This window comes from Phaseolus vulgaris, chromosome 5, assembly GCF_051622355.1.
Source record: "Phaseolus vulgaris cultivar YP4 chromosome 5, ASM5162235v1, whole genome shotgun sequence".
In the NCBI taxonomy this organism is placed as follows: Eukaryota; Viridiplantae; Streptophyta; class Magnoliopsida; order Fabales; family Fabaceae; genus Phaseolus; species Phaseolus vulgaris.
The window spans coordinates 38636388-38658428 of NC_143502.1; the positions used below are offsets into that span (position 1 = coordinate 38636388).

At 35.5% G+C, this 22041-nt stretch overlaps 3 protein-coding genes across 3 annotated transcripts; 1 reads left to right on the forward strand and 2 right to left on the reverse strand.

Annotated features, from left to right (window-relative positions):
* Nucleotides 1-442: 442 nt before the first annotated feature.
* LOC137835698 (serine carboxypeptidase-like) lies at nucleotides 443-4291 on the forward strand. Its single transcript, XM_068644312.2, has 9 exons — nucleotides 443-930; nucleotides 1525-1693; nucleotides 1937-2056; nucleotides 2299-2442; nucleotides 2541-2691; nucleotides 2860-2948; nucleotides 3094-3352; nucleotides 3702-3835; nucleotides 3918-4291. The coding sequence occupies exons 1-9, from the start codon at nucleotides 599-601 to the stop codon at nucleotides 4038-4040; spliced, it is 1521 nt and encodes a 506-aa protein (XP_068500413.2). The 5' UTR covers nucleotides 443-598; the 3' UTR covers nucleotides 4041-4291.
* LOC137835699 (replication factor-A carboxy-terminal domain protein) lies at nucleotides 4183-5102 on the reverse strand. Its single transcript, XM_068644314.2, has 3 exons — nucleotides 4813-5102; nucleotides 4604-4724; nucleotides 4183-4517 (listed from the first exon to the last, which is right to left on the reverse strand). The coding sequence occupies exons 1-3, from the start codon at nucleotides 4972-4974 to the stop codon at nucleotides 4345-4347; spliced, it is 456 nt and encodes a 151-aa protein (XP_068500415.2). The 5' UTR covers nucleotides 4975-5102; the 3' UTR covers nucleotides 4183-4344.
* Nucleotides 5103-5419: 317 nt separating this feature from the next.
* Nucleotides 5420-8534, reverse strand: FUC1 (alpha-L-fucosidase 1). Its single transcript, XM_068644311.2, has 3 exons — nucleotides 7700-8534; nucleotides 6785-7021; nucleotides 5420-6323 (listed from the first exon to the last, which is right to left on the reverse strand). Exons 1-3 carry the CDS (start codon nucleotides 8302-8304, stop codon nucleotides 5558-5560), a joined length of 1608 nt encoding a protein of 535 aa, XP_068500412.2. The 5' UTR covers nucleotides 8305-8534; the 3' UTR covers nucleotides 5420-5557.
* Between the last annotated feature and the right edge of the window lie 13507 nt (nucleotides 8535-22041).

Below are 22041 nucleotides of genomic sequence, written 5' to 3' on the forward strand. Positions count from 1 at the left end.
TATTTGTTCTTCATTTTCATCTAGGTGTTGATTCCCTCACATTAATTATTTTTTTAGCAAAATTGAAATACAAAAATTAATGTTTATTTGTTAAAACCTCACTATTTCGAAATAGAGAGAGTATTAAATAGTTTTTTTTATATATTTTATATAATAAATACTTTTATTTTCCATTTTCATGTTAATTATAATCAATGTATGTAGGCATACTGAAAGTGTTAAAATGTTGGACCAATTAAAAATTATCTTTAACATAATTTTGAAAATAAAAATATATATCATGTGGGCCAATTTATATTTATGTAAATAACCTTCAAAATACTATTGTATATATTATTTAATTCTTAAAAACTTTGATAAGAAAAGGTTTTTATGGTTAAAAAGCAAAGTTTTATTGTCTTGTGATGCTAGAGTTAAAAACCTCTAGTAGTTATTTGCATGTAGACTTATTTTAAAATAGCAAGTTGAAAGGTGCAGGAAACCACAAAGCCTCCCATACTCAACTTTTTCCCGAGCCTAACAACCAAACCACATAGGTAAAGACACCACTATAAATTCATAGCCATTGCCACACTTTTTTTCTACGAAACAAAACAACATGGCATCATCATCGTCAAGGTTCCTCAACACATCTCTGTCTTTTATGTTCTTCTTCCTCATCTCCAATAACATTCCACCTTCTTTCTCCTCTCCAACTCACCCCACAACCACTGAACTTAGTTTTTCTTCAACGGCAGAAAAACTCATAAGAGGGTTCAACCTGTTCCCTAAAGACCCTATTAATACACTCGAGAGTGACTCTCTTCTTGTGGCAGGAAACATTGTGGAGAAGAAGTTAACTTTTCCTAGCCTTGTTGCTCCAGGGTCTTCTGTTGAAGAACTTGGTCACCATGCAGGCTATTATAGTCTTCCTCGTTCCAAAGCTGCAAGGTAAAAATGCAAACTCATGTTCAGAAATGGTTCTTGTTGTTTGGTAGAGAATTCTTTTCTGCGATTTTAAGGGGTTTAGCTTGCGTACTACTGCTTTATTCGGTTAGGTGGGAAAGGTAAAGTGTCACGAGGAAGAGGGACGTTTTGGTGAAAAGCAACCAAAGTTAAAATTCCTGCCAGCTATAGTTGAGGCCATGTCATGTGGATTAAATAATGCAAAATAAAATATTCATTAAGGTTAAATAATTATTCAGATTTACAAAAGGCTAATAATGCTTGATACTGGAACCTTGGCTAGCTCAATTAGAAATTATTTGCTTTAGATTTTTAAGTGAGTTGACTTTGTCTTGCATGGTTTTTTGACGCATCACATATTCATGCTTACATCACAGCTAATATAATTTTTATACATTCTGCTTTGAATTTCAATCAGCTAAATTTACTCTCACATAGATATAGTACTGGTTTAGGCTGGTTAATAATGCAGATTCCTTATAGGTTGCTTATTAGTCAATTTTATCTTCAGTAAATAATTAGGAGCTAGATATGTGGTCCTGCATTGAATTGAATATTTTTTCTCTTTATCATCTGCAGGATGTTCTACTTTTTCTTTGAATCTCGAAACAGAAAGGATGATCCCGTTGTCATATGGTTGACTGGAGGACCAGGATGCAGCAGTGAACTAGCTTTGTTTTACGAAAATGGTCCTTTTCAGCTTACCAAGAACTTGTCCCTTGTGTGGAATGACTATGGTTGGGACAAGGTAGCAATAAATTCCCCTTTGTTTTTCTCACTTTACCTCACTCGCATATTTCCATCCTGTGACAAATCCTATCAATTTTTTCTGTGCTTTTTCATGCTCCCATGCAGTGTCTCCCAGGAAAAAAATGACTTTATGTATATCTCTGTCCACTCTTAATAGGACTATAGCTAGCTCAAAGAATCAACTTGATACACTATATTTGTCTACATGCTAGAACCAATAGAGTGTTTTCTCATTTTGTAGGCATCAAATATTATATTTGTTGATCAACCCACTGGTACGGGGTTCAGCTATACTTCTGATGAGAGTGACATTCGCCATGATGAAGAAGGTGTTAGCAATGATTTGTATGACTTCTTGCAGGTGAGTATATTTGATAACTGATTAAATAAAATAATTTCCTAATAAAATCAAACTCAATCATTTCTGTTTTTTTATAATTACTTACATTAATTGGTTAAAATTGATTTACCTTTGGTTGGTTGTAGATAAATTAAAAATGCAAGATTGGTAATTGATATATAAGTACCATCAAAATTTCAAACTGTATGTTACACTATGCAGTTGAGCATACACGAGTCCACTAAATTTTACAATAATAACAGGCCTTTTTCAAGGAGCACCCTCAATTCACTAAGAATGACTTTTATATTACTGGAGAGTCATATGCTGGACACTACATTCCAGCTCTTGCATCCAGGGTTCACCAAGGAAACAAAGCAAAAGAAGGAATTCATATAAATCTAAAGGTCTTGTACTATCTCATAACCTATAACATAACTATGAAAGGTTAAGTAATTGCTTTTTCTTCGTTGTACTGATTCGTTTCTTCCTATATAATAAACAGGGTTTTGCTATTGGTAATGGCTTAACCAATCCTGAAATTCAGTACCAGGCGTATACAGACTATGCATTAGACAGAGGACTGATTGAAAAGGCTGATTATAATAGCATCAACAAGTTGCTCCCATCATGCAAGCAGGCCATAGAAGCTTGCGGTATAAATAACTTCCTTTATTTTTTTTCCTTTTCACTACAGAGTTATTTAGCCAGAGAGTGGGTAACCTTAGAAAAGAAAACCACAAGGGATATAATTTTACCAATTTATTGCACTACTCACACTACTTATGTTCAATGACACTCTTAATTTGTATTTCATTTATCAGGCACTGAAGGTGGAGAAACCTGTGAAACTTCATTATATGTTTGCAATAGGATATTCAATCGGATAATGAACATTGCTGGAGATGTTAATGTAAGATCTAAAACAATGCAGTTTGAGTTTTACCATGAAAAAACTTTTGCATCTTCATTTTAGCAATATAAAGAGTACTACGATCAAGATGAATTAAAATAATGCAGATTGAGTTTAATATCACATCCTGTTATTCTAAATGCAGTACTATGACATTAGAAAGAAATGTGTGGGAGATCTGTGCTATGACTTCTCTGAGATGGAGGAATTCTTAAACAAGAAGACAGTGAGAGATGCTTTAGGTGTTGGGGAGTTGGACTTCGTTTCATGCAGTAGCACAGTGTATAGTGCTATGATGCAAGACTGGATGAAAAATCTAGAAGCGGGTATTCCCGCACTCCTCGAGGATGGAATCAAGGTGCTTGTGTATGCTGGAGAAGAAGATCTCATATGCAATTGGCTTGGTAAACCTACGTATACTCAATTTATTTGGAACCAAAATAGCATATCAAAGGGATAGAGAGGTCATTGAGCATTCTTAGTTTGATTGACTGAACATTTGCAAAATTGATTTCAAAATGCTACAATTTATATTTGAATGTTTCTATTCTAACTAATTAATAGTATTTAGTACACTTATGTTATAACATAATAATTGTAAAAAATTATTTCACCTCAAAAGTCAATTGTGAATCTGGAATCAAAAGTATGAACAGATATTTATCAAAAATCACCTTAGTTGATATTTGAATGTGATTCTGGAAACTTAATGTGAATTCAAACAAACAATTAATGTGTCTGTGATTTGGGCAGGGAATTCAAGGTGGGTTCAAGCAATGCAGTGGTCCGGTCAAAAAGAATTTGGGGCGTCTGGTACAGTCCCATTTTTGGTGGAAGGTGCAGAAGCAGGCTTGCTGAAAAGCCATGGACCTCTCGCTTTCCTGAAGGTTTGTGTTGAAGGGTTTATTGCTATGCGTGAAATTGTGAATTCACTTCTGGTGACTTTATTTTTTGGTTAAACAAAAACAGGTATACGAGGCTGGTCACATGGTGCCTATGGATCAACCAAAGGCTGCACTTACAATGCTAAGAAGCTGGATGCAAGGGAAACTGACAATGACAAAGAATGGGGATAATGTCTCTCCAAAATGATGCACTCAGAGCACAAAACCCAAAACCATCCCTCTTCTTGCACAGATATTGATGTCTTCTCCGTGTGTATAATGGGAGGGTGGAATATAATTCTTTTTTTTTCTTGTTTCTCTTATTATCCTTGAAACTGCCCACTGAAGAATTTGAAACAAACCATGTATTCATGTCACCAAATCGTGTACAACTTTACACCCGATTGTATTGAAAGCAAATTTCAATTCTTGAGCAATACAAATGACAATTAAGAAAAAGGGAATATGAATATGGAAACATTAAAAAAAAGTATACCAAAGTGGTGACAAGACTAGGAAGCGTGTGGCGTTTGGTAGCATTGTTTCAAAAGGTTAATTGCGGGTTGAAATGAAGAGCTTAGAGGAACAGCGGATGCAACTCTGATGTGTTGTGCATTGGCGTTCATTGATTTGGATAATGTCACAGTGAACATCTCTCCCTCCATTATTTCATTTAGCGTGACCCCTTCGTTAATAAAGAACAAGTTATAGAAAATATTTTTACTAGAAAATGCAGAATATATATGAAATAAAAAATGCAGTAGAGAATACCGGAAAAAGGGTAAAGTTTGGCGAAGTGGAAGAATTCATCCGCGGAGCAGCCAAGGAGGAGTTTGGCAACCCTGTCGAAGCAGATGACAGTGAGAACCTCTGTGTCTGTGGCAACTGACATCTACCGAAGAAACAAAACAAAACAAGGTTGTTATATTAAATTTTGTTGGAGAGAAAAGAAAGGAAAAAAAAGAGAGAGGATACGATACGAGGAAGCGAAAGAGTCGTTTGGAGGGAGGGTTGCAGGAGTGGCAGATGGAAGAGGGGTTGGGAAGAGTCCTTTCGCAAACGCCGCACACTCTGTAAAACATATCGGTGTGGTCTATGGATAGAATAGTGCACGTTACTCTTCTTTTGCTTCCTTCTTCCATTTCTGTGTTTCTTTTCTCTCCCTCAATTGCTCTCTTCGCTTGTTTAGGTTAATTCAAATTTCATATGCCTAACAACTCTGTTTTGATTGGAGGAACAATAAATATGGATAAGAATGTATTACCAACGCAAGTCAATTAAAAATCCCCATCTTTTAGTATCTTTAAGTATTCAAAGCTTTATTTTTTTATTTTTTCATGCAATGGCAACTAAATGACTAAGCCACTAGTTACTAAAGATCTGCAGAGGGAGAGGAAAGGTATGGTTTTGGAGAAAATTACCCACCCATTTGCCCATTTGATAGGTTGTGTTCACCAGCGCTGTGAAGAAATTAATACACTTTTTATCACATTCTTTCTAGATGCTGTTATTGAGTAAAATTTATTTGAAATTTATTCTATAATAAATCACACTTATAGAATAAAAGATGAGAGACCTTTTGCAACATTTGTAAAAGAACAAATCAATTCACTGGGATTAATCTCTTCTGCTTATAACCGTATTCAAGGAATTATAAAGAATCTAAGAAAATTGAAAGTGTATTTTCCGTGTAAAGTGCTTTCAAATTTTACAATTGAACAAAGTTTACATTGCAGCACTTAGGGAACTGTTGTGCGTGGTGGTCTGCAGAACTTGACTTCCATTGAAAGAGGCTCCTGATTTTTTATCAGGTGTGTCCCTCAAAACGGTAACAGAATCCATGTAGATTCCTAAGTATGATATCAATGGGTCTGCACGTGACTTGTCAACAACTAGCTTCAAATACTGAGACTTCAGTTTTGGAAACAGCAACAGCCTCTGATATCCGATTGTGGTCCCATTTACAACTCTCATCCATACACCATCTTGGCTCAACGTCTCAAGGTGAAATTCAATCACCCTCTGTCCCATGTGAATAGGCTCTTGTAATTGCAAAACATTGAATGATACTAGTTCTTCGAGATTTATGTACAATATCCACTTAGTTTGGTTCTCCTCGGGAGCCCAATATGTGTATATACCTTCTTTAAGAATATTGTAGGGACTAAAGTGAGTATCTTGAATCCCCCCTCTTATGCTGCTGGCATTAATAACAGCATTTATAGCCAAATTGTGAGAAAATATGGACCTCCGAAGTTCAGCGAACTCTTGAAGAACTTGGATATCCTCATCTGAAATAAGACCCGAGGAGTTTGGGGGTACATTCAATAATAGCTTGCAGTTTCTACCAACTGATTTATAGTATATTTCAAGTAGACTCCTTGCAGACATCGGACTTTCTGAAGCATGCCAAAACCAACCGGGTCTTATTGAGACATCACATGTAGCAGGAATCCAATCAGGACCTAATGGGTCTCCCTCGCTATTGTATCTGTTTGATGACCAAAACACATTGGTAAATGTCTACAGTACTCAAAGTAGAAACAAGGGAACCTCTGGTTCTATGTAATCTGAGAGTATTAATTTTTTCACATGCCATTTTGAGAGCATTTTAGTCATGTACATGATTCTCCACATTTTCAAGCCTTGCAAAGGATACAAGCAACAAAGAAAGAACTAACTGAAATTTACATTCTTCAACTTCATTTAAAACCAATGAATAGGCTGAATCAGAATAAGTTCATTTCTCTGAATACCCATGTACGAATTATAGAGAGTTCCATGATTTTCAAAATTGCTCTATAGAAGTGTTTGACGCAGCTAAAACACCATGCAGCAAGAATTATAATCCAACTATATATAATGCTAAGTGACAACAAAGTAATCATGTAAACCAAACATCATTTAAAAGTAAGGGAAACTATAGGAGTATTAGTACAAAATGGAACTTACTGGAGATCAATTTGACCAATTTCAAAGCCTGTTTTGTTGAATAGAGACCAACAAGTGAAGCCAGCAATACCGTACTCATTACCTACCCACCTTGTCTCAGGACCCAAATCAGAAAAAATAGAGACCCCTGGTTGGAGCTGGTGAATCAGAGAATTCCAGCTTGTATAGAGATAATTCATGTCCTTCTCCCCTTCCCCTTTTGCACCATCCAGAAAAACGTCAGTTATCTCTCCATACCTGGTTTGAATGAACTTACTATTTAAATAAACATGGAATATATATTGACAGCAAATTGGCATATAAAAAGAATGATTCACAGGATCACAGGGAGAATTTCAAAATAGTAATGTTATCTCTCCAATCACAAATGTATTGCATTACTAAATAGATACCAGATTCTCAACAAACCTAACATATAGGAATTCAAGTGTGACTTAGGAGTCACACAGGTAAAGATGATCATAGAACGCAACACTAACTATGGTTATAAGGTTTATTGAAACTTATTTTATGCACGTATGTGAGTTACGAAAAACTTATAAAATAGCTTATAAAAATGTCCAGTCCAGCATAACTAGGATGTGTTTGAAAACAGTTTAACATATTAGTCAATAATCCAATTATTTTACACTATCATTTTAGTCTCTGACGTTCATAAACCATAAAAACTAAAACGGAATGAAAAGTGTATGTATATGAACTATTAAAATATAAGAACTGAAATAAATAATTTCTAGAGGAACTAAGACTAAAAGATCCTACAGTTCTTTACACTTTATACTGCAAATGCTTACAAATTGAACTTTTAATTTAACATTTATCCCCTTACATTATAAAAACAACTTACAAATAAATACTAACATGCGAATAATTACTTAATTATTTAACATGTTCACAACTACTTAATTTAGTTACCTAGTGAGTAGCTCAGTCATTTGGGCCAAGTAGAACTCATTATACCGCAAAGTGTCACCAAAACTTGTCTCGTGGCGATCCCACGGCGAAAGGTAGATTCCAAAGCCGACGCCGGCATCCTTGGCGGCGGATGAGAGCTCGGCGACGACGTCGCCGCTCCCATTCTTCCAGTTGCTGGAACGCAGGGAATAGTCGGTGTAATCAGAGGGCCACAAGCAGAACCCATCATGGTGTTTTACAGTGAGGATTACTGTCGAAAAGCCACAATTTTTTGCGACCCTTATCCACTGCGATGTGTTGAGCTTGGTGGGGTTGAAGACGGAGGGGTGAGCGTGGCCGGAACCCCATTCGGAGTCCGTGAAGGTGTTGGGGCCGAAATGGAAGAAGAGGGACATGTCGCGCAGTTGCCATTGGAGCTGCAACGCCGTTGGGAGAGGCAAAATTGGAAGAGGTGGGGGTTTCCGGGAACAAGATGCAGGGACCAATAAATGACAGAGACCCAGGAGGAGAATCTGAATTGGGAAATTGGGTAGTCTGCAAGTTGAGATTTTGATCAAGGGATTGTGGGGTTTGCACCACGATCTCGAACTCTTGTTCAACTTCATGTTGGTAATCTCACAAAGTATGGTTGACCTCAAGTGTTTGTGACTCTTCCACTTCGCAAAGTAATGTGATAGATAACTATATAATGCTGATTAACAGAAAGAAATAGGTGCCACGAAATCAGAAGACTTTGGAATGGATTTAGACAATTATGTAAATTAAAATTTTATAATATAACTCATATCGAAGAAATTTTGAGATTTGGACTGAAGATTAAATAAAATAAAAAACTTATTAGTTAATGTTTGGAATCTTCTTTTATATGGTGTTAGTAAATGGAAGTTCAACTAAAAATTCTATCTACAAAAGGGTTTACGTTAAGGTGATCCTATCGCGTTTTTCTTGTTTTTCATTGTGGTTGAAAATGAAAATTTGGCACGGGTGTCAAGGAAAACTATTAAGATGAATCTGGTAGAGAGCTTGGAAATCATGGTTAAGAAGGTAAAGGTAAATATGCTTCAATTTGTAGATGACACTTTGTTCTTTTGTGAAGCTAATACTAAAAGCGTATTTGCTATTAAGGTAATTTTGAATTGCTTTGAGTTAGCCTCTAGCCGTAAGGTTAACTTTATGAAAAGTAGAGTTGGTGGGTTGGGGGTTGATAAGTTAGTGATTCAACGTTTTGCGACAATTCTCAATTGCGATGTGATGAATACTCCTTTTAAGTATTTGGGGATGATTGTGGGGGGTTGTCATAAGAGAAGTGCGTTTTGGGTCGGTGTGTTAAAAAGGATCAAAAGCAAATTGGGAAGGTGGAAAGGAAGATTCTTGTAGTTAGCAGGGAGAATTTGTTTGATTAAGTCTGTTCTCTTATCTATTCCATTGTTTTACGTTTCTTTGTATAAGATGCCTTCTGTGGTGTTGAAGGAAATTGTGAAATTACAGATCAATTTTATTTGAGGTTGGGGCTCAGAGGGGAGGAAGATAGCTTGGGTTTCTTGGAAAAAGGTCTGTGAGTCACAAGAAGTTGGTGGTCTTGGTATCATGGATTTAAGGCTTTTCAATGTGGCTATGTTAGGGAAATGGATTTGGCGTTTGGTATCAGACAAGGATGGTTTGTGGAAAGAGGTTATTGAGTCTAAATATGGTGGCTGGAGGAGTCCAAAAGAGTTTAGGAGTTCCCACATGGAGTTTCTTTGGTGGAAAGATCTGAACGGGATTTGGAGGAGTGGGGAAGGAATATTGTGGCTTGTTTTGAGTGGGCAGTTGATAACGAGGATAATATTTTGTTTTGGGATGATGAGTGAGCGAGAGCTAAAGCTATGAAGAGTAAGTTTTTGAGATTGTTCTCCTTAGTAATAATAAAGATGCCTTTTTGGATTCTTTTGGGGAGTGGTCTTTTGGCTCTTGGAATTAGGATCTAGTTTGGAGAAAGGACTTGTTTGATTGGAAGAAGAATTAGGAACTTCAACTTATACAGGTGATTCATGGTTTGTGTCTTGTTTTAGTAAAGGAAAATTTCTAGGTGTGGAAGGACGACGTGTCAACGATGTACTCGGTCAGTTCGACCTACAATATATTAAGGAATTCTCGTTATCGAGAAAGTTCGTCCTTGTTCGAATTTTTTTGGAAGATCAAAGATTTGCTTTTTGCTCACTTCACAACTTGGAGGGTGTTGGATAATACGATCGCCTCTAAGTCCAATCTAGTAAGGCGAGGGGTCACAGTCGATTATATATCTTGTTGCTTGTGTAGAATTGCTTGGTTAGTTTGCAATGAGTGTTATGCTTGGTTTCGGGTGGGGTCGATAGATCATTTTGATTCTGGTTCACATTTCCTACATTTTAAGTTGTGCAATGTGCCAAACTATGTAAACGCCGATTGGGGAAGTGTCTGAATTGCAGTCATTGGTGAGATTGGGAGACACAGGAACAAACACATCTTCAAAGGTGGAATGATTGATCATTATGAAATTTTTTCTTTGACTCAATTAAAGGTTTGGTCTTGGATTACATCTAATTTTGCTTCTGCGTGTTTTTCCTTTTTTGACTGATGTCTTGGTTCGTTGACTTGTTTGCTTATAATCAAAAGTCTTTAATAGTTTGTTAGATTGAATAGTTTGGTTTGATGATGTTGTTCTTCTAGGTGCCTTTGTTGATTTTGAGTTGTAGGTTATAGTCGTCCATAGGACTTTCCTTTTAAAAAGAATTGTTGATATGTATATTGGTTGAACCACCCCTTAAGTAATTTATATTTATTTATTTATTCTTTTCAGTGATAAAAAATAAATATAAATGAGCATTACCTTGAATTGAAAAAGTAATGATAAAAGAAATAGAAATGATCACCTGTAAAGATATTATGTAGAACTGGAACGCTAAGTTGTGAAGATTTGAAATAAAACAACTATAAGATCTAATCAAACTGAAAAAACAAAAAAACCCAAAAACCAAAATATTAGACATATTGAATCTGTGAACTAAATTCAAATATTTATTATTTTAGTAAGTAATACATTTATGTTTCTTTTTAATCAAATATATATATATATAACAATCTAAAATTGTTGAATAATTTATATATAAGATAAATATTTAAAATTTGTAAAAAACATGAATAATCAATTCTAACAATAAATTATTTCTATAATCCAATTGAATAAATTGATATTTATAATAATGCTTTTAACAATCTTTTGTATTAGTTTTTGAAAAGTATTGACCAAAATAGTCACTGACAATAATGATCCACGTCCTATGAGAAATTCAATTCTGAAAATTTAAATACATTTATAATACAGCCAAAAAAAATGCATTTATGATGCACAAACTGAAGGTTTGGCGATGACTATTTTTAATCATCTCGAGTTTTCCTTTTTCTAATTAAAAGAAATCTCAGACACAATTAAAACCAATAATATCAGTATAAGCTGAAATAATATTAAAAAATAATAAATATGAAAACAGATAAAAAAACGTAATTAACTACAAAATATGAAAAGTAATATCTGTGAGATTAAATTGCAATTGAAACTGAATTGGTGTGAGGCTGGTACAATTATTGAGACCCCTCGAATGGTCCAATTGGTGTTGTGGGTTATGTGAAAACTCGCCGTGCTCTTCGTACATTGAACACTGTGTGGGCTCAGCACTTGAGAGAAGAACTCAAAGGTAGGCTCTCTGTAAGAAGTGGTGCAAGTCCAAGAAGAAACGTAGGCTTTCACCAACTACTCAAACTCACTCACAAGGAAAACAAAAGAAAAACATTGACACTCATGTTGGAGATCCCAGGTCAACTAGCTATCGGGCCGGATCATCCAAAATATATAGTCCCACACACAAGTTGACGGTCTCGACGTGAGGAGTGTGTTGGAGATCCCACATCGACTAGAGATTAAAGCCTTTAATAGTATATAAGTGGGGGCAAACCTCACCCTTATGAGCTGGTTTTACGAAGTTGAGTTAGGCTTAAAGCCCACTCTTTCGTAATAACTCAGCTGGAGAAACTAAACAACTATGCTACTCTCATTCCACCATCATTAATATTATTAACATTTTTACTATTATTTATTATTATTAAATCCTTTACCAGATCTCGAAGTTTTCTCTTATAAAGCACCAAAACTGCACTAAATATATAATAATATATGATGAAATTTTCTCTTAATGTTTATCAGAGGCAAAGCTAGGGGTCACAGCAGAAAATTCCAAACTTCAAATAAGACAATAACTAATATATGGTGGTTAAGCCTAATGATGCCGTGATTAAACCTAATGCTGGTATTTGGAGGGACTTGTTAAAAACAAAATATAATTAGATATAGCAGCAAAACCAATAGATACAAAAACTTTGACTCTTTTCTTTAGAATGTATACTTGTGGAGACGTCTCTTTAATCAAGCTAGAAACACCAATGTATCATGATGAAACTGCTGAATGTGGCAATGGAATGAGTGACACCTCAGGTCACGAGAGAACAACTAGAGAGAGACAGAACAGTCAACTGATTTGATGACCACGAAATTGCTGTACACCTCTCATTATTACTGCATTGCTATCACTACTGTGTACTCTGTATGTATATATATATATATACTGTCTTTCTTACCAAGCCACAATGCTTATTAAATTATTTAGCCACCACCCCTTCCCATAGTTTACATCTCTAGTTTCAAAGTCAAAGTTTCATCACCATTCTTTACCAACCTCATCAAACAAAATGCAAACATTTCAAACCAAGTAGAATATAATGCATGCTATCATCCATTGTCATCAGTTACTGGTCAAACAATAGCAGAATGTGAAGAATAGATAATGGGGAGGTCTGAAATTATTGTAGCAATTTGTAATTTGTTATCTGCATGAGGTGACTAATTGATTGGTCCTTTTTTTCCTTTCCCTATATCTTAGAACATGGTCACAACCAAAGCAACACAGAAACACACTAGGCCACCTAGCTAGCTCTCTCAGTCTAACTCTTCTTCAGTCTCAACTCAACTAATGACCAACCAACCAACCAACCAACCCCTTATTTATCAATTTCTATGTATGCATGTCATATTCACACACATATCTCAATATGAGCTTAAAGATAAACATATATCAAACTTGAGTTGAAGAAGAAGCAAACCAATACTAGCTTAGCTTCACCTGAGAGGTGTACGTAGATACAAAGACATGTATAAAAAGTTTTAACATGACAAAAACTAGCGAAATCCAATAGTGCCAACAATCATGCATATATATGATTCTTCTATATGATGTATATGCCATACACAACAGTGGCAGCTATTCTACTCTATTCTTGGACATTTCTACTTACTCTGCAACATTGATGTTGTTGAGATAAGAGCGTGCATGCACGTGCGGGGAAGTGTCATGTCGTGGGGACCATAGCCTCAGCAGTCAGACTCTGGCCACGTTTTGAGCGACCACTAATATTAGGACCCTTCAAACTTTGAACCAAAAAGTGAAAGTGAGAGAAGCACGTTCTTTCAGTTTTCCCTTACTTGTTCCTAACATCCTCGTCACGGGCCACCAGGGATATATCTCTCCCTACTACTCTTTCATCACTGTATTTTATTTTATCACAATTTCTCTCACTTTTTTCTTTCAGATTTTTTTTATTTGGGTTAAATATATTTTTCTATGAAATTGATTTTCGTTAATTTTTTTTATCTCTTTACTTTTTCGTCTTATTTAAATTAGTTTTTAGTTATGAAATTTTTCAATAATAAATTTTTGTTGTCAAAACCTTGTTTTGGGATAAAAAAAAGTTTAGGTTTTGTGAAAACTTTCTAAATATTATACATGTTAAAAAATAGGAAAAATAACTTGTAGAGTTATATATACTAGTGGAAACACAGACGCGATTGTTTCTACATTTTTCTCTTTTACTCAATTTTCATGATGACAAGAAATGTAGTATACATATAGAAATAATTTTGGATGAATCGAAATTGAAAAACAAAAAATAGAGTGCAAAGAGTGATTAAAAGTGAAGATTATTTTATTTTATATGTGAGATTTGGTGTTCAGATGTGTGAGAGTATGCTCTCTTTGTTGCCTTAAAATAAGGAATTAAGGGAAGAGTGAGAGAGTCATATGAAAAAACACTTCATTGTATTAATAAAATGAAATATATTAAATAAGAGTAGAATTGAAAAAAAAATTGTGTACACAAAAAATCAGTTATAATGAAGAATCCCTTTATATATAGGTGTAGATGAGATATATTAAATAAGAGTAGAATCGAAAAAAAATTGTGTACACCAAAAAACGGTTATAATGAAAAATCCCATTTATATATAGGTAAAGATAAAAAAAATATTTTCAACAAGTAAAATAATAATTTACTTATGAGCATTTTTTTATCTTCGACTTTGCTGGCTTTTTTCTGATTTGTAAATGATTATTTTCTTCAAGATTTTGATAAAAAAGAATCACACCTTTTTAATTAGTTATTTTTTAGATTAATTTTCAACAGCAAATACTACCTATAGAAATAGAAGTTCTTGCACTAAGATAATAACCCTATGTTTTATGTTAATGCGTTATTTAATAATTATCAACAACGATTTTTTTCTTTCTACTCGTATGATCAAATCTTAAAATATAATTGTTTTACATAAAATATAATAAATATGATATAAAATAGGAGTTGAGAGTACTCCCTGTGTTGTTTATTAGATGATTCTTTTTGTAGATCATAATCTGATATATATAGACTGAATTGTAATCTCTCTACCTTTAGTTATGATTTCTGTTTTAATTGAGTGTTTAAGACTAATTGATTTGAGATTCCTTAATTTGTATTCCTCATAACGTTAGATACATAGGTCAGGAAACAACCATAAATGACCAACTATCGGATCAGGTACCTAACATGCCCAAACCTAAGGCGTAGGTCAATAAATCTATAGTGAGTTTGAAGGTCATAAGATAAACCATTTATTATATTTCATACGTCAAATCCATGACTTAACAATAATATAATATATAATATATATTGGTTAATTCAAATAATGCTGTAATTCCTTTTATTTTGCAGCTTAGTTTGGCAACCGTTGAGAAAGGTAAAGCATGTGGTATATCAGAGTCAATGACAACTATTTACACTGCATGACAGCAGTCATTTGATTATTCAAACAATTAATTTAATTTTTTTATGAATATCGTGAATTGATACTGATGGTGACCCATTGTGCTTATCAATTCGGAATTGGAAAACAAATGAACATGAAAGACATTTTCACGATTGAAGCTTTGAGTTACTAATATACTAATATCACCAAAATAATCACCATTATTTTTAAAATATGCATATTAAATACAAGAAAAGAGAATGATTAATACAAAAAATTTAATTTAGTAATGATTTAAAATTTAATTAGCCTACCTTAGTATAATCTTTCTTAACCGAAAATACCTTATTAATAATGTGAATTTATGCTTAAAAATATTATATATTAATAAATGATCATGTTAACGCAAATTATTGATATAATGAATCTTAATGTAGAACTTCAAAATTTAGATTATCAGTTTAAGTTTTGTTCTTAAAATTATATTATATTAGTAGAATAGTAATCCTAACACTTTAATTTTTATCCTCTAGTACAATAGAAGAAAAACATGATGTTTTGTCGTAAAAAAGGGACGCGAATGAGAAAAATCGACGCCTAAATGTTAGATTTATATAAGTCAATAATTTGACAAAAAAAATCGTGGAATGGTGATGAAACAAATATCATCGGCTTAGTTGTGTGTCAAACCGACGCAAATGTATAAAATCGCCTATGCGTCGGTTTAGCTGACGAACTGAAAAAAGAAAATTGGCATCAGATTTTGCGACGGCCTGATCAATGCAAAGGCCAACGCATAAATTAATTAATGTAAAAAAATAAAAGCTTGCGTGAGCTTGGCCGACCCATGAATGGTAACAAAAAAAAACATATATTTTTTGTTCTAGCCATTTTACTATGTAAGACAACAAATACCAAACCAATGAAATTCAGAATTCAACATAACAAATTGCTATCATTCACACCACATTCACAATACAAAAATCATTCAAATAGTTAAACAAATTCATTCAGATAATTTCATCCATCCAAATATTTAAAGTGAATATGAATACATAAAACAAAACTTAAAATTAAATTTTACTTTAGAATTTAATTAAAAGTACTAAAACTTGATATTATACATTAAATAAATTTAAAATAAATAAGTTTTTAAATTTTAAATATTAAAATATAACTATGCGTCGGCTACAGTCCACGCATAATATTTTTTTTCTACAAGGAGCGTCGACCATGCCGACAAACAACTTAAAATGAAATTATTATTTTTTAAATCTCTTTGTGCGTTTGTTATGTGTCAGACAACCCACGAAAAACTATTTTGCGTCGGTTTTGCGTGGGTTTGGCCGATGGAAAACGCGTTCACACTAGGCCCACGCAAATATCTAGAAGCTAATGGCCCGTTTTCTTGTAGTGGTAAATGATAATTTTTTCGTACAATGATATTAATTAACCACTATCATATTTTAACTGTCAATCAATTATTTTATCATATTTTAACATGCTGAGCATGGTTGGTTAAGATAGGGTTTTTTTTACCTATTTGGTGTAAAAAAATATAGATTTATAAAAATGGATAAAAAAAATTTATGAAAATGGTAAGTCATATTTGGGGTGACTGAATTTGAGTGCTCTGATCACGACGATAGGTCTGGAGAAAAGGAGAGGTGAAGAGAAGACTGTTCAGTTCCCGGTGGAAGGGAAAAAGATCATGAAAGGCGGCGTATGTACAGGTGGAGGAATTAATTCTGATGCGAAGAGTCATAATGATGCTTTAGAACTTAGGAAAGAGGGTATATTGATAAAGGAAAATGGGGCGCGTAATACTAACAATCTCCTGGCAGGAATTAATCACGGAACAAATTTCAAAGGGACATGACCAAATGACCTAATTTGTAGTGGGTTGGTTCAGGCCCAATTGAGAACAAAAAGTTGGGTAGGGGAAAGCCTAGGGTTTGGCCCAAATGACAACGTGACAGAACACATTGGTAACGTGGCAGTCGGTGGCGCGACACGCTTGGTGGGTCTCAGCAGCAACATAACTAGAGGAAATGACGATGAGGTGGTGGGAGGCGGTTTGGGAGTTGATTCTTTTGCGAGCTTCCCTGTGACGCCGATAGAGAGGTGTGACGACGACAAGGAGGCTACGACAGGCTGCGATGGTCGTGCAGTTGCGAAGAAGCTGAAGAACAACCGGGGGGGGGGGGGGTGGGACATGCGAGGTCATTTACGGTGACGACCACAGTGAGGGAAGGCGTAGCTCCGTCGACAGCGCATTCGTAGTGGAGATGATGGATGACGCAGAAGAAGGAGGTGCAGCGAGTTAGGCCTCCGCTACAAGTCCTGGGCAAGGTATGCGTGGGGTTGAAAGTGAGACAACAACCACTACGGATAAGATGAGCATCTTAAGGTCTGTGCGAAAAGGCGAGAAGGCAGTTTTGGGCGGGTCTACTGCAACTTTTTCTCCTCCCAGGGCCAAGGTCAGCGGATCAAAATCGCTCTTTGCCAACTGTCCAGTAGGGAGGATGTTGGTCAACATTGGTGGAAGGAAGGGAATTATGTACCCATTCAGAGATGGAAGTGTACCAGTAGTTGAGAGGGTATCTAAGTCCGCTTCATCAAGGGAGATAAGGTCAGAGATCTTCATCTCGGACAGTGTCGTTAGAAACGATAATAAATTTGTTTAGATGAAAAATTATTACGGAGAAGCCAGGAAAATGTGGAACATTGGTAAGGAGATGGGTTTCACTCTGTTAAAGGAAGAAGAAGTCGTTTTAAACAGGCTTCATTCCTTGGAAAACCGAGACAACAAGAGTCTAATTAGTATGAATATAAAGGGGTTAGGAGGAAGCACTAAAAGAAAATATTTAAGTGATTTGATCCGAAGCGAGGAGGTTGGTTTGCTTACAGAAGACAAAGTGCTCTGAGTTTGGTAAGGAGATTTGCTACCATTTGTGGGGTACTAACAAAATCGATTGGGTCGAAATCGGGGTTGTTAATATTGTAGGAGGAATTATCACTATGTAGAGAAGAAATGGTTTCAATTTGACAAGCTCTTTCAAGGGGATATTTTTTTTCGGTTATCGAAGGTGTTTGAAAGGTAGGAGTAGGGGTACAAGTTACAATAGTGTACATGTAGAGTTCTGGTTCGTTGAAAGATAGAAATGAGATTTGGGATGAGATATGTGAAATCAAGAAGAGTCGACAGAACAAGGTGTGGTGTGTTGTCTGGGACTTCAATTCTATGGAACGGAAATAGGAGAGAAAAAGCGTGGTATCAGTATCTGATTATAGTAGAGAAATTGCTCGATTTAACGAATTCATCAAAAAATCCGACTTGATGGAAATTACGATGTTGGAAGAAAGTTTACTTGGTACAAACTGAATGAGTCAATTAAAAGCAGAATAGACAGAATCTTGGTTTCCAGGGAATGATTGGATGTTTGGCCGAACATCAAGCAATTCGTTCTCAGCAGGTCGGTCTCTGATCATTGTGCCCTAGTGCTTAGAGTTTCGTCGGTGGATTGGGGGCCATAACCCTTCAGGATTCTGGATGTGTGGCAAAGAGATGGAAGGTTTTAAACTTTTGTTTGTAGCAAATAGCAGAGTTATAAGGTGTATGACAGAGGGTTGTTCGTATTAAAAGAAAATCTGAAAAAGTTAAAACTAGATATGAAAATATGGAATACAGAGGTCTTCAAGAATGTTAATCAAGCAAGGGAAATTTTACAGAAGAAAATACAAGAGCTAGATGCAAGAGATGATGAGGACAATTTACATGACTTTGGGAGGGAGGAGAGGAGAATCCTATTAGACGAACACAGTTGGAATTTCTTCAAACAGGAAGCAGTTATGCGTAAAAAAAACACGTACAAAGTGGTTAAAACAAGGAGATCTAAATACTAAATTCTACCATTTGTTTGTGAAGTGGAGGAGAATGAGGAACGGGATCAACTGGTTAGAAGTGAACGGTCAGTGGTGCGATCATAAAGAGAAGGTTAAGGCTAAGGTCAAAGAGTTCTTTAAAGCCATATTTGATGGAATGTCTGAGCCTAAAGTTAAGTTGGACAATGTTCGGTTCAACTCCATGTCCGATGAAGAGAATGTGTTGCTGGTAGGAACTGTTTTTGATGAGGAAGTTAAGGATGCAGTTTGCAGTTGTGATAGTTCAAAGAGCCCTAGTCCAGATAGTTTCAATTTTAGTTTCATTAAATTTTGTTGGGAGTGCCTTAAGGATGATTTTGTTTCGACATTTAAAAGAGTTTTTGGTCAACGAAAAGTGGCCTAGGGGGTCCAATGCTTTGTTTATTTGTCTGGTCTCTAAGACAGATAGCCTGCAACAACTTAGAGATTTCAGACCCATCTCGCTGGTAGGGTGCGTGTATAAAATCGTCTCAAACATTTTGTCTATTAGGCTAAAAATGGTGATTAACAAAGTCATTGATGCTTGGCAATCTACTTTCTTGAAGGAAAGGGGCATATAGATGGTGTTCTAGTAGCCAATGAAGTCTTAGATGAGATGAAGAGGAAGAAGAAAAGTTGTGTTTTCTTCAAGATGGACTACGAAAAGGATTATGACTACGTGAGGTGGAATTTCATTTATTATATGTTAGGCAGACTTGGTTTCTGCGAAAAGTGGATCTCCTGGATTAAAACTTGCTTGGAATCAGCGTCAATGTCTGTTCTCGTAAATGGGAGCCCTATTAAGGAGTTTATTCAGAAAAAGGGCATGAGGCAAGGGGACCCTCTTGCACCATTCTTGTTTCTTATAGCGGCTGAAGGTTTAGTTAGGGGTGTCTTGGACCGCAAAAAGACTTGGTGGAGAGTTTGGAGATTGGCAAAAATTTGATTAAGGTAAACATGCTCCAGTATGCAGACGACACCTCGTTCTTCAGTAAAGCCAATATTAAAAGCGTGTATCACATAAAGGTCATTTTGAACTGTTTTGAGTTGATTTCTGATCTTAAGGTGAATTTTCTCAATAGTAGAATCAGAGGGATAGAGGTAGATTAGACTAAGATTCTCTGTTTCGTGGCCATTTTAAATTGTGATGTGACGAAAACTTCTTTCAAATACTTGAGGATGCATGTAGGGAGTGTCATAAGAGGGTACTGTTTTGGGACGAAGTGGTTAGTAAAATAAAAAGTAGATTAGGCAAGTGGAAGGGTAGATTCATCTCGATGGCCGGGAGGATCTGTCTGATTAAGTTTGTCATATTGTCTATCCCACTGTTTTATCTCTCTTTGTTCAGATTGCAATCTATTGTGCTGAAGAAGATAGTGAGTACGCAGACAAATTTTTTGTAGGGATGGGGATATGAAGGAAGGAATATTGCATGAGATGCTTGGGATAAGGTTTGCTTGTCCATGGATGCGGGCGATCTTGGCATTATAAATGCTAGGCAGTTCAATATGCCTTTGTTGGGAAAATGGATTTGGCATCTGAATGCAGATAAGTGTGGGTTGTGGAGGGAGGTTATTGAATCTAAGTATGGGGGTTGGAGAATTATGAAAGATTATAAGGCCAGGAACATCAAAGCCTTTATATGGTGGAGAGATTTGGAGGAGATTTGGAAGTCAGAGTAGTGGGGAGTTTGAAGACTATTATAATTGAGAGGTTGGAAAAGGGTGAGATATTTTGTTCTGGGAAGACGGCTGGGTAGGATCTGGAGTCTTGAAAAATAGATTCCTAAGGTTGTTTTCTTTGTTTGACAATAAGGAGGCAAAGTTAAATGATTGTGGAGTTTGGGTCAATAATGTTTGGCAGTGGAACTTAACTTGGACAAGAGGGCTTTTTGCTTGGGAAGAGTCTCAAGTATGCCAGTTGTTTGAGGTGGTATCCTGTAGAGCCTGGCCTTGGAGACTAAGGAAAAATGGGTTTGGAAGGGTTGCGAGTCTGTAGAGTTTTTTGTCAAGTCTGCTTACAGTTTATTAAGGGGAGAGGAAGCAGAGGATTGTCCGAAGATGTACAACTTTTTCTTGAGGATTAAGGCTCTTCCTTCAGCTCATGTCACTACTTGGAGGGTGATTGAAAACAAGATTGCTACCAAGGTCAACTTGGAGAGACGAGGGGTTCAGGTTAAGAGCAATCTTTGTTGTTTGTGTAGGGTGTTAGAGGAGTCGACAAGTCATTTGTTCTTCGGTTGCAGAGTCACTTGGCTAGCTTGGAATCTTTGTTACGTTTGGTTAGGAGTGAGTTCGATAAATATTCTCTCTCCTGGGTCACATATCGAGCAGTTTAAAATTCTTGATGCAACCACTTCAGTTAATCTTATTTTGGGTAATGTTTGGATTGCGTTGGTAAGCGAGATTTGGAGGCATATAAATATTTTTTTATTTAACAAAGGAGTGGTAGATTATTTTGAAGTCTTCTGCTTGGCACATGTTAAGGTTTGGTCTTGGATCTCGTCAAAGGTACCTTCAACGAGTTTCTTGTTCTTTGATTGATGCCTAGAACCCCTGGTATGTATGTACTCAATTAATAGTTGTTGATAGGGTGGCGGGGTTGGTCTTTCAATTTTAAGTAGTTTTTTAGCTAGTTGTTACAGGATAGACAGTCAGAGTTTTCTTGAGGTCTATGTCTCTTTTGCTTTGTAAGAGGGTTGGACCACCCCTAAAGTGGGTCACATTTATTATATATTTTCTTGCTGATAAAAAAAATTGGGATGAGTTTGGGTGAAAAAAATTGTACACCCGATTTCAGTATTAATGTTTTTTTATAGAAGTCATGTGTAATTGCATAATTTTTTGCCAATTTTTTTTAATGAATTGAATGCCATTATACATTACTTCTATAAAAGAAATAAATTTTTTTAATAGTAATCATATTTCCTAAGTCAATTTCAATAAAATAAAAATATACGTGTAATTTAAGTAAAAGTTGTGTTAGGTATACAATTTTTTACATTTGAAAGTCGTCATCCAAACATGACTTGTACATTTTTTTTAAAAAAAGTAAATTTATCCAGTTTGATGAATCTCAAATAAAGTTTCACCAAATTAGTAAAAAAATTGTTACCATAATCCAATCAATCTCAGGCCTTTGCTCAAATTGATTTTCTATCTTTGTTGAAAATCATTATTACTTTAGTAGGAGTAAAGGTGGTAACATGTTTAGGATAATGTTCAATCTCTCATTATACCGTCCAAAACTCTAGTGATCGGTCATTGGACGTGGTCCAAGTCATGATCGTTGCTCCTGAGGCGTTATGCCTCCA